This window comes from Peromyscus eremicus, chromosome 8a, assembly GCF_949786415.1.
Source record: "Peromyscus eremicus chromosome 8a, PerEre_H2_v1, whole genome shotgun sequence".
Classification (NCBI taxonomy): Eukaryota; Metazoa; Chordata; class Mammalia; order Rodentia; family Cricetidae; genus Peromyscus; species Peromyscus eremicus.
This window is the reverse complement of record NC_081423.1, coordinates 101978004-101990492: the sequence shown is the minus strand read 5'-3', so window position 1 is coordinate 101990492 and position 12489 is coordinate 101978004. Positions and strand designations below refer to the sequence as shown.

General features: G+C 49.3%; 1 protein-coding gene across 4 annotated transcripts in view; it reads right to left on the bottom strand.

Annotated features, from left to right (window-relative positions):
* Rptor (regulatory associated protein of MTOR complex 1) overlaps positions 1-12489 on the bottom strand; it is a 350353-nt gene that overhangs the window by 43830 nt on the left and 294034 nt on the right. For all 4 annotated transcript variants that reach the window (XM_059272251.1, XM_059272252.1, XM_059272253.1 and 1 more), the window contains 4 exons: positions 10776-10893; positions 9773-9913; positions 9178-9336; positions 696-814 (listed from right to left, as the gene is read on the bottom strand). In XM_059272251.1, the coding sequence (XP_059128234.1) occupies positions 696-814; positions 9178-9336; positions 9773-9913; positions 10776-10893 (537 nt within the window). The remainder of the gene's footprint in view (positions 1-695; positions 815-9177; positions 9337-9772; positions 9914-10775; positions 10894-12489) is intronic.

The following is a 12489-nucleotide window of genomic DNA, read 5'->3' as shown; positions in this document are numbered from 1 at the left end:
GCTCTTCAGTGAGTGGGATGAGTACCCACCCACAAGGCTGGGATAGGGAATGGGAAAGGATTAGGTCAGATCCCTAGAGCTCTTAAAATGGAATGGGAAGAAGCAATAACGCCCAAAGAGGACTAAGCTTTTCTACCTGAAGAATGAGAAGAACAAAAAACCCAAAACAGAAGAAGCAGCAGCAAGTGAAAAAACAAGAGCAGCTAAGTCAAGTGGGAAGTGAAAATAACACAGAACACCAGCCAGCACAAAAGCCCAGAACTATCAATATGGGTTCTGGAGATGGAGAAGAGGAAATCACTATAGATCATACAGGCACGGAGACCATGAAAAACAATGGCAGCATTTACATCTGAAGCTACAATGCAAACAAAGTTCAGGATAGACCATGAAGCTCTAAATTCCAAATGCTTGCTCAAAGTTCTATCTATCATCTACCTACCTACCTATCCACCCACCCACCCACCCATCTATCTTTTGGTTTTTTGAGACAGGTTTTCTTTGTGTTGCCTGTCCTAGAACTCAGCCTGCCTCTGCCTCCCAAATGCTGAGATTAAAGGCGTGTGCCACCACCACCAGCTTTATTTATTTTTTTAAGCTACAGTATAGGCCCAAATGTCCCTGGAGCTCCTTGTTTGAATATTCATGACAAGCAGAAATGTGAGAGCTTTACTGACAATTTCTCATACACATACCTTGTAAGCAATGCTGTTGAGGACTTTCATGGCCAAATCAGAAACATCTGGATAGGGATCAGCAGCTAGATGTAGCAAGACTCTCCAAATTTGAGTGTAAACACTATTAAAAGAAACTCCTAGGAAAGAGAAACAGGAGATATCTTAGTAGCAAGTAGCTCCCTGTGCATAAAACAGGCTTGTGAGGTAGCTTATTTTCTGAATACCCTATGCTGCTGGGAGGGAGAAGTTAGAGCTGGGTTACAGGAGCTTCCCGGTTTGCTGCTGTGGTGGCTCAGCAGGCAAAGGGACGTTTGCCATCAAGTCTGATGATCTGAGTTCAATTCCCAGAACCCACATGGTGGAATGGAAAATTGACTTCCTCTGACTGCCACATGCATACCATGGTATACTTGTGCATGCAAGTGGTGGGTGGATAGGTAGGTACGGAGATGATAGAACACCCACACCCACACGATAAATGTTAAAATTCTAGCAGTAAACAGGCTTCATTTACACAGGTCTTGTCTTTTCCCCTTTTTTTTGAAACAGGGACTCACTATGTATATTAGGCTGGCTTTGAATTTATAGAGAGCCACCTGCCTCTGTCTTCCATGTGCTGGGATTAAAGGAATGTGCCACCATGTTTGGCAGGTTTTTAATCTTTTGAAGATGGGCCTTTCTAAAGTAAAATGGCTAAAAACAGTTAGAGTTTGCATCTGGATAACATCGTTGGTTGGAGAATACTACCCAGTTCCCATGCGTATTTCCTCTCATGCTTTAGGTTCCTAGATGACACCATGGCCTTATGTGGGATGCAAAGTTCTGTCCACAGCACACTCTACATGCAGTTTGCGCCCATGCCCTGCGCTCCGGTTGTCCACTCCCTATGCTGGCACTGTTTTATCTAAGTCCCTAGGAAGTCACAAGGTGTATATGCTGTCATCACAGTCTTGTGCTGCAAAGACAGACAAGACAGGGCCCCGGAGAACCAGATACTTCAGTGTCAGGCATGAAGGGAAGGAAAGGCATGCTTGCCAAGGACCTTAGTGGAAGCTGCTCAATCCTATGTAATTCCTCAGTAATTGTAAAGACAGGCATTGCTCCTAGTGTGACAGAGAATGATGGCAAGGTCCAGTGAGTGAGTACCTATGCCCAGGCTCAAAGGAAAATATGTGAATGTACATGCTGGACCTTCAAGCCAAGCCACTCCAAGGGGATGATGCCCTAGGGAGATGCATAGTGCAGGTGGCTTTTCAGAGGAGCAGGTCTGTTCTCTCAGCAGGAAAGTGGAGGGGGGAAGGCTGGTGGTATTAAGAGTATGTCTAAGACTCAGAGATGATGGAAAACACCAAACCTTTGGAGAAGCACAAATAAAACCTGAGATCCCTGCAAGGGGCAGCCTACCCAGAAACCTAAAGGGGGGAATGGGCAATAGGGTTCAGGACTGCTAGGTACGGAAGCCTGCTGAGAGCAGGGGCCACTGCATGCTAGGGAATGAGGTGACCTTAGAAGAGGATATCCACTGAGAAATGGCTGCTCAGAGAGTAAGAGGGGCTAAGAGTGGAACTTGGTTTCCTTGCTTGACTGTTGGTATAGGGGAGAGTCAGCTTTATAGTGGAATGGATGGGAGATAGCCATAGACAACTCCATTCTGTATTCCAGGGTAAATCTGAACAGTCTGCTTGCTGCAAAGAATGTTCTTATTCAACACCAGCAGAGAGATTCAAGGAAGATTTCAAACAAATCCTGCCCCCACGTCCCTTGCTTAGCCAACTCTATGAAGGAGTCTGAACGTAGACAGGCTGTTGGGACACAATGTCACTCAGAGAGCACTTTAGTAGAATGAGCTTCATGAAAACAAAGTTCAAAGTCAGACTGATGAGGATTGGAATGAGGAGGATTGGAATGAGGTGGACTGAGTGCGTGAGTTCAACACAGGTGTGCATCCCTAATGATTGCTGGACCTACACCCATTTATCTATAGACGTGAGGTGAAGCCAATGTCCCTTCTATTAATCCTGGTTGTGTAGGTGAAGCCTGAGCCATGGCAGTCATGTATATCCACTCACCAAGAGGTTGCAGAAGCCGAGAGGGCAGCCTCTCAGCTCCTAAATGCATGGTTTCCCTGCTTAGGTGACCAAAATGTTATTGCCTATCACTGAAAGCCTGAGTCTTAAGAAAGGCATTTAAGAAATATTTAATTTTTAAAATGGGTATGTGTGTGTGTGCCTGAAGGTATGTATGTGCACTATGTGCATGCAAGAGCCCACAGAGGTCAAAAGAGGCATCAGATCCCCTGGAACTAGATGTGGCTGACCTGCTGTGTGGTGTGGGTGCTGGGAATCAAACCCAGGTCTTCTGTAAGAGCAATAAGCACTCTTAACCATTAAACTATGTCTTTAGCCTCTGAGACAGGCATCTCTTTAAGGTCATGACTTTGGAAACAGAATGTCCTACAATGGCACTGTGGGCATGGCACACACTCACAGACATGTACTTGGTGGTTCCTAAGACCTTCAGTACTGGCTCTGTTCACAGTTGTGGGTCCAAGAGGAGCCAGGAGACCTAGGTCTGTGGTAACCCTGGATTTGATGAAATGAAACAACACACAAGCCCACTCTGGCTTGGGCTGACAGTGGCAGGGACAATCCAACGAAAGCGGCCTGCTCACTCCATGTTCTCTCCTGCTCACTCCATGTTCTCTCCTGCTCACTCCATGCTCTCTCCTGCTCACTCCATGCTCTCTCCTGCTCACTCCATGTTCTCTCCTGCTCACTCCATGTTCTCTCCTGCTCACTCCATGTTCTCTCCTGCTCACTCCATGTTCTCTCCTGCTCACTCCATGCTCTCACCTGCTCACTCCATGCTCTCTCCTGCTCACTCCATGTTCTCTCCTGCTCACTCCATGTTCTCTCCTGCTCACTCCATGTTCTCTCCTGCTCACTCCATGTTCTCACCTGCTCACTCCATGTTCTCTCCTGCTCACTCCATGCTCTCACCTGCTCACTCCATGCTCTCTCCTGCTCACTCCATGTTCTCTCCTGCTCACTCCATGTTCTCTCCTGCTCACTCAATGCTCTCTCCTGCTCACTCCATGTTCTCTCCTGCTCACTCCATGTTCTCTCCTGCTCACTCCATGCTCTCCTGTGGCTGCAGCTCAGAAGCAGCAGACCAACTTAACGACTTCAACTCCACAGTTCCAAACAGTGGGCTAGATTCACAACTAAAGTCCAAGAAAACTAGGATTTCTCTGGGCAAATGTCCTCAGATCTGATTTCCAGCTCTGGGGTATGGGGTGGGCAGGCATCAGCTGTATCTTTGTGCCTTTTTGAGAAGAGAAGAAGAGGTGGCTCTGAGTGTACTCTAGAGACAGGTCCTCCATTGATGACATTCAAGAAGGTAAAGATGGCATGTGTTTTGCATGAAGCTTCACCTGAGAGAAACAGGGACCTAGCCACCCCTGACAGCAAGTGCACACAGAGACGCCTCTACTGCTCCGAGGCTTCCTCCAGGAGAGTGACACATCGGAAGCAGCTTCCTGCAAAGCTTAGTTGCCATGAGACACTGAGCTGTAAAGGGATCGTGATGCTGATGGTAAACCTGTGTGACTCAGATGTCGGACCCCGTCACAGACTGGAGAAGGCGAAGAGATGAAATAACACTGGCGGGTGAGGGGCAGGGGCATGACAAATGAGGTTTCTACGTAGTCCATCTGCCAGTTTAATGTTCAAACATGCAGACACAGCTGGAGCTCCTGAACTGAATAGGGTAGGTAGGGCACAGGTGGGGTCCTGTCCCAGAGCCGTTGGCCTCATGTGCTGGGGTGACAGATGCAGACTCCTGTAGGGGGTTGTTTGGAACCAGGAACCCCACAGAACACTGCCAGAAAGGCTGAACAATGTGCAGGACACAGAGAAAGGGAGACACTGGTAGATACTACTGTTCAGTTTAAAACAACTGTTTCAATTACTGGGTTGTCTTTGTAGATCTTGACTTCCATGTAGTACTGTTCAGGACACAACAGAGAATACAAACAACCTCTAAGTTTTACCACTGTCTGACTGTGATGGAGAGCACAATTTTTCCTAGTGGAAAGTAAGGCTGTGATCACAAATTGCCTCTTGATTTCACATCACCTCTTGGTTTGCCAGGAGTGACTTTCCCTGGCTCCTCACCAAATGGACTGCCCTGCTTTAACATCTGCTATCCCAAAGCACAACCTGCCACCCTCACACAGGGATCAGAGCCTATGGGGACTGTGGTAAGAACACTGGGTCCTGCCTCAAAGCAGAGTAGGAGCTGGGCCTGCCCTACAGCTTGCCACTTGCTGATCTCTGGAAGGGCCAAGGATCTATTTTCATGTCTAGATTAGAAGCAGTAACAGACCATGATGTTCTAGGACTGATTTTCAGGGCAATGGCCACAACTTTTCAAACAGCATACGATGAAGGGCATTCTCTTGGAGCTCTGCAGCTGTGTCTGAAACTCAGAGCTTGTTGGTGAGGGGGACTCACTGGACATGAGGCTGCAGTTTTGACCTGGGGCAGAGTGAGGTCAGGTCCTCTGATGATCTGGGAATGGCCAAGACTTCTGATGGTCTTTAGAAACACAGGTCCCAAAGCTAGAGTGGTGGTGGTGGTGTGTGCGTGTGTCCCCTGCATTTGTCCTTTCTTGTGCCCCTTGCCCTGGTGCTTCAGAGTAAAGCCAGTAACATCTTCCCTCCTGAGTCTACACTGCTGGCCTTTGGAGGAGGTACGCTGACCCTCTGCTCTGGCCTCCCACCACCTGTGAGGCTGCTGCCTCTAGTGACCCCTGGAATATCTGCATGGTCTTTCTAGTTGACCTGAGCTCAGCATCCCTGTATGACCCACCAAGCTTTGGCTTTTCTGGAGAGAAGAATCAAGTTTACAGGTTGTTGATCTCTGTTCAGAACGTGTACAACTCCTTTGGTTGCTTCACCCACGGTGCTGGGGCCAGAGCAGGGCCTGTGTGCTAGGTGAGCACTCAACACCGAGCTACACTCCCAGCACTTAACTTTCCCACCAAATACCTGCTGGACTTCTTTCAGTCAGGGCAGGTATCAATGGACCCTCTACCTTTCCGTGCAAACACGTCACTGGATCACTGCTAAGGGCTGGGATGTGAACGTCTCTTTGTGCTTCCCGACTCCTTGACAAGACGGAAACAGGGAAACAAAGGGAAGAGCACAGGTGGCTAATGGCTGGCTGTCACCTGGATGCTGACTGGCCGGTACTCCCAGGGGCCTGAGGGGTCTTGAGGGTAAGAGGCAGCTCACTCTAGCTGCTGTTTTCTCCCTGGAGTCACTCTGCCTCCTGAATTCTGAGTGAAGTAGAGGCTTGGGATTTAAGCACTGGCTCCATGGAAGTCTCCAAGCTTAGGCTCCAGAGCTGCTGGCTCTCACTGGAGCACACAAGAGCAAGGCTCTGGGTAGTACTAAGCGTGAGGGTGAGGGCAGCTCTGTGATTCTGTTATTTCTCTGTCCTCACTTCAGTATCAGCTCTACCTTGGATCTGTTACCATGGTGATGCATTTTCAACATGCTATAAAATGTCACTGCTCAGCAGAGTTGTAAAAGCCCTGGTCCTGTCCTCTGAGGCTCCCAGTGCCTTTGAAGTGAGACCATACCCCTTCCTCTCCAGACAGAAATTCTCTTGCTATTGAGTCTCAGATGAAGGTGCAGGTGACAGGCAAGAAGGCAGAGTGTACACGGTGGCACTGCCCTCCCTCCTGGGGTTGAAGCTTTGGCAGGGACTACGGCATTTGTGGACAGAATTCAACATGGTGTGGGCCTGGGCTTCAAGCACTGGGGATTACTGCCAAGGGGTAAGGAGGGTGCTGTACAGCTGGTCCACTGAGCTTGGACCATGGGCTGTCAGGCCCTCACCAGCCTCTATCTACTCTGCTGACCTCCTCCCACGGGCGTGCACCAGGAACACAGGGAACCAGTGGAAGGCTAGGACAGGCAAGGCTGCTCACTGTATACACATTAGCAAGAAACAACTCTAAGGCCAGCAAGATTGCTCAGTCAGTACAAAGTGCTTCTGGTGTAAACCTGAGAAACTGAATTCAACCCCCAGAATCTACATCAAAGTGGAAGGAAAGGACTGACTCCATACAGTTGTCCTCTTACCTCCACAGGTGTGCCATGGCATGTAGACACCTGCCGACACGTCACAAACATATTCAATAATAATAATAATAATAATAATAATAATGATAAATTTAAAGAAAAGATAGCTCCTTAGGATAATAAAAATGGCAGCCACTGAGTCTTGATGCAGCTGAGTCTGGTGTACCACAGAAACAACAGAGATCCTTTGTCAAGCAGGGACACTGCCCTAGCAAGAGCTCTGAGGAAGGAGGGCCCAGAGAAGCAGAGGTGGCATCACATCTCACAGGGGCTAGAGTTAGCCTGGGAAGCACACTGTAGGGCTGTCCAGATGAGATCCTCACTGAGGGGAATCTCCAGCTCCAGACTGGACTTTCCAGGAAGTGCGGCCTCAGCTGGCACGCCAGAACTTCCCAGGGTTCAGAGACAGGTGCAGGGTGGAGATCAAAGGCACACGCCTGGCATAGGCAAAGAGAAGCCCAGGAAAAGTAAGGGGTGACTAGGGGACCTATGAGGTCATCAGGCCATGACCGACTGAGAACAAGAGGAGGGCTGATGTCAAGATCCACATAGGAGGTGAGTGGAGATCTGTTCTCCCTCTGCCCCAGGCCCTGCTGTATCAGGTGACCACAGAGCCAGACAGCAGGCCACCACAGGGAGCACTTTGATGAAGCAGAGCTGAGAGGGAAGCAGGATAGAGCATTTGGAAGGGAGATGCGTTTGTGAGAACAGGTGTAAATGTGTGCTCTAGGTTGCCATGGTTTTGAAAACTTCTTTTGCAATATTCAGAGAAAGGGGCTAAAGAGATTGCTATTCTTCAGTTGAAATGAAAGAAGAAATTGGCTTTAAACAGGCAAGTGTTGCCAGTAATGGGATTCTGCAAGTTATGAATCTTAAACACTATGTAAGCTCTGAGGTCTCCATGCAGATGTACGCACCACCACGCTGCACACGAAGAAGGCTAGCAGGAAGGAACGTTGCTGTTTTCTTTTCCTTCCTAAACTCTACTCACTTTGAAACTTTCCCCCTCAATTTTTTTTTTCTTATATGTGTATGGGTGTCATGCCTGAATGTATATCTGTGTACCATGGGTGTGCCTGGTACCTGTAGTAGCCAGAAGAGGGTATTAGATCCCCTGAAACTGGAGCCACTGTGTGGGTGCTGGGTATCAAACCAGCAGGTCCTCTGCAAGAGCAGCCAGTGCTCTTAACTGCTGAGGCATCTCTCTAGTTGCACCCTCATGTAATTTTCTAAGATTTGAATGGTATACAGATAATACACAAACCACACACACACACACACACACACACACACACACACACACACACACACACACACAGAACAGTGTGAGAAGATGTCACCATACAGATACTAACTTCTGAGAGGGTAGGTAGGGGAGGGTAAATCAGACACACCTGGGCTCCTCTATAGGAGCTGCTCTGCACCATCTGTTGTGGCCCCTAACAAAACATGATTCCTTAACCCTTCCATCTCCAAGATCAAAACTGAAGACAAAGCTGGGATTCACTTATCAGAGCAAGAAGCAGGCTGAGCTGGCCCTGTGACAAGGCCCTGGCTCCTAGCACTTGAGCCTAAGGAAGATTCCAGGGCCCCAGGCTACACTGTGCATGTCACATACGGTCTCACCAAGATGAACTACAAGAGACGTGTGGTCTGCTTAGGGTTTACAATTCAATTCCACAGTCTGAGAACGAGCACAGGTGCACAGCAAGAAAACTAAGGAGCTAATTCTCATTTCCTGTGCAATGTCAGTAAAGTCCAGGGGTTACCAGCAGAATAAGAGAGAATACTGGCCATTAAACCCCAATTTCTAGGCAATGAAGAGTCAAGCTGCTAGGCTTGGGGTTTCAGCAATTGGGCAGTGAAGGCCCTTTAGGGTGAGTGACACTCTCTGCCTTGACCTCCCACTGCTTACTGTGGGGCTCCTCTGGGCACTAGGGGCAGTGAACAGCACCCCTGCTTTGCCCAGCAAAAACCTGGTACACCCCACTTCACCCTTTGTTGTGATAAGCAGGCTGTCTTGGCTGAGAGCCACTGCTCCACACTGCCAGGGCCCAGCACACACGAAGAATGCAAAGAAAGACAGATGGACTCATCTGGCAGCCTTCCTGCCCAACAAAGCCAGCAAGCTCACATATCCCTGGACCAGCCTGTACAGTACCATCCCACTGCAAAACGTTCTCCTCACTTCTTCAAGCTCCAGTTAATTCCTATTCTTTTGCTTGCAATGGAGATTGTTCTGGCTCATTTGTCTGACCAAATGAAGACATGTGCTGTTTTGGGGCAGAGCAAACCTGTGACAGGGGAGGACACACAGGCAGCAGAAAGAAGGACGAGCAGGGGGCTCACCTATGAGGGAGTTGAGTGCCGAGTAGGAGCTCACACGTCGCATCTTGTCAATGGTCTCAAAGGACAGGATGTACTCTTCATTCTCAGGGCTTCCCAAGGTGCTGCTGGCGCTACTGCTGGTGCTGAGGTTCCCAGGGGAGAAGGCCACTGAGCTGCCCGCTGGCCAGAATATGACAGGCAGGAGGTCAGGGTCTTACTGTTAATGGCCTATCTGACTGAAATGTGAGCTTTCTTCACACTGGGCACATGGATACACACACGAGCATACTAATGGACATGTGTGTGCACAAACTGGTGGACCCCTTTTCCTGGAACAGATCCTCAACAGTCAAGCCCTGGCCTGACTGTAAAAGGTCTATATTGTGACCCTGACTGATCTGGGTGCCGAACCAGGTCTTTGCTATGCCCATGTCTTCCAGAAGGAAGATTCTGATTCAGGAACAGTTGGCCAGTTGTCATGCTGGCACACAGGATTATCAGGGCCCATGTTCTGGAGGGCAGGCGGGGTTAATGGGCACAATAGCATTTTAGAGAAATGCCTTGTAAAGAACATGCTGAACCTTCCCACCCCAAATACTGGTTTCTGGCATCTTACATTCTTCTGTCAAGCTCAGATTCTGCAAGGATTTGTTCAGGTTCCTAGCTGTGGTGACAGCTCGGATGTTCCCATAGGAGCTCACTGAACGGAGTCTGGGGGTGCATGGGCTGTCTCGAACTGGGGTCAAGCTCCCCCCCTCTAGGAAAAAGGGAGAAAGGAAAGAGTTAGCAATGGGTTTCAGGACAGGGGCACGTGGATGCCTGCAGTCACGGCAACAGGAACAGTTGGTGTCATGGGACAAGACTGAGCGAAGAAGGGCCTTCATGTCACCGACCTGATGTGAATGCGGGACTCAGTGGGACAACGGTACTATTTGTAGCCATGTGGGTATTAAATCACAAGACCGCATGGACCAGAAGGGCAATAATAGCTCTGAGGCCATTCCAGGTATTTGGTGGCATAGGCAGCAACACAGTGATGCCCAGGACCCTGGGCCCGGCAGGAGCCCCAGCCTGCTGGCAGCTGCCCCTCCTCTTACTGGCTGTTTCTACCCAGCAAGCTCAGGCTTCATTTCCTTCCCCAAAGACTGAGAGGAGGAATGCTTTGCTGTTGATCACGAGTCTCTACTGTGATCTGGAGGGAGGGGTGATGAAATAGGAACGTGGCAGATGACTGTATTCTCCAGCGAAAAGGACAAATGTGAGATGAGGCGCTTCCTAACATGACTCATGGAAACATGAAGCCAACAACAATGTGATTCAATTACTCATCACAGGAAGACGGCTAATGTTCTTTTCAGCATGCCCCACTGTAGAAGTTGCCATCTTTCAAGATGTCCCCAAATTTGAATTCCAAGAAAGGTAAGAAGAGGAAAGACTAAGAGGGTCAAGCATGGCCCTCTTCCTGCACTTGTGTTCTTCTGAAGGCCTGAGACAATGGGAGTCCAGGTACTACCCCAAGTGTGTCAGAAAGCCATGCTCAGACCAAGCCTAACCCACACCACTGACAGTTTGGTGAAGGCCAGGAAGGAGGTCCTGGGCTCCCTCCCTGTGTGCTATACCTGTGGCTGCAGGAGAAGGCAAGGGGTAGTTCTTTTCCTCTTCCATGAACTGCAGGGCCACAGTGCAGAAATTGCTCTCATATTGAACTACAAGGTGACTCAGAGCCACCACCAGCTCCTGTTGAAAGGGAGAAGGGACAATTATGTCTATGGAGGCAGGAAACAGACTGGACAGCCGGTCTGCAAGCTAATTAATACCTAACATGACTCTAGGAAACGAAGCGTCAGAGCAAGGCTCATACAGCCTCACAACCCAGGAGAGGCAGGCCCAGAGGAAGCTTGGGGCTGTAAAGGCAGCAGGCCAGTGGCTCTTGAATGTTGTCCCCAGCTGCCAGGCACACTTAGTCTGTTCACTCACTGCTAGGCAGGAATTATCAATCCAAGACTTTCTGAAGCCACAATGTGAATCCCATACCCCTGGATTAATTAGGCTTGTGACCCTGGCCAAAATTGCCTTTTTTGATCCCACTCTAGGGACTGGTGAGCACGGTTGACAAGCTGAAGCATTCTTTACAGAGCAAGAAGCTTTCTCAGCTATAGTAGGTTCCAGACCCTGTGAGGGAATGAGAAAAGTCCTTGAATTAAAACACGACAGCTAGGCCTAAGGGCCCGAGTCAGAGAAGCCAGGATTTACATGTAGTTTATGATAGTTTAGCACCACAACTTAAATGCTTGGGGACAGAGTCAAAAGGAAACGAGATGGAATACAGACTTGTGGACACGAGCACTGCTCTCTGTAGAGAACCGGGGTCTGCCGGAGAGACCCTGGTGTGCTATAAGAAGCCAGGCCTGAGGCTGGCTGCCCTGAGCTGATTAGTGGGCTGTAAACAGGTGCTGCCAGGCCTCCCTGGGTGTTGTCTCTCACCTCAACAGCCCACACTTCTTTGCTCCTCCCATTTCTCCTAGCTCCAGGCTGCTTTTTCCAATGGCTCACTGTAACTTTGTATGCTCTCCAAACCTCGAGCTCACCATGAAATGTGATGTTGAGCTGCTCTGCATTCAGACCTGCTACAGCTTCCCAATTGTGCCCAGGGACCCATAGGTCATGTTGCTCAGGCTAGAGGCTTCGCATTGGTCTCTACCGACCCCTTCCACATCATCAGATGCTGAGGCAGGCTAGACCAAGTGAGAGCCCACTGAGTCTTCACAGATACTGTCAACCTGAGGCTCGTGGCTCCCTGAAGCTACCTGACCCATCACCATGGAGCCAATCCTCTTTACCCGCACAAGGGATAAATGTTTCCTAGACAGACCTCACAAGCTGGTACTCACTGGGTCCTCTCGAGAAGAAGAATCTGTACCTTTCTCCAGAAAGTTCATACTCCCCCTTCACTCCATACAACGTGGAAAAAGCTGGTGTTACCCTTGATGGTTAATTCAGACCCAGGCCTCGGCACTTTGGCTTACAGAAGGCCATCAAGGGTGAACTTGCCACTTAAGGAAAGGTCAGGAGCACAACTCACACCTGGAGTGTCCTCACTACGCCTAGTAAAGACAAAGGCGTAGAGCAACCCTTTGATGATAGAATGCACGTACTGAATGTTCTGTTTCACCCAGAATATAGGCAGTCTGCCCCAGGGATCTAACCTAGAGTATGAACAATGCCTTCACTCAATGCTTAGGAGCAGTGCCAGGCTGTGTATTCAGTACCTTGCCTCACATACCCACTGGTGAACAGTGGGGACTGCTTCAGTGGTCCTGGATGGGCTGTTGA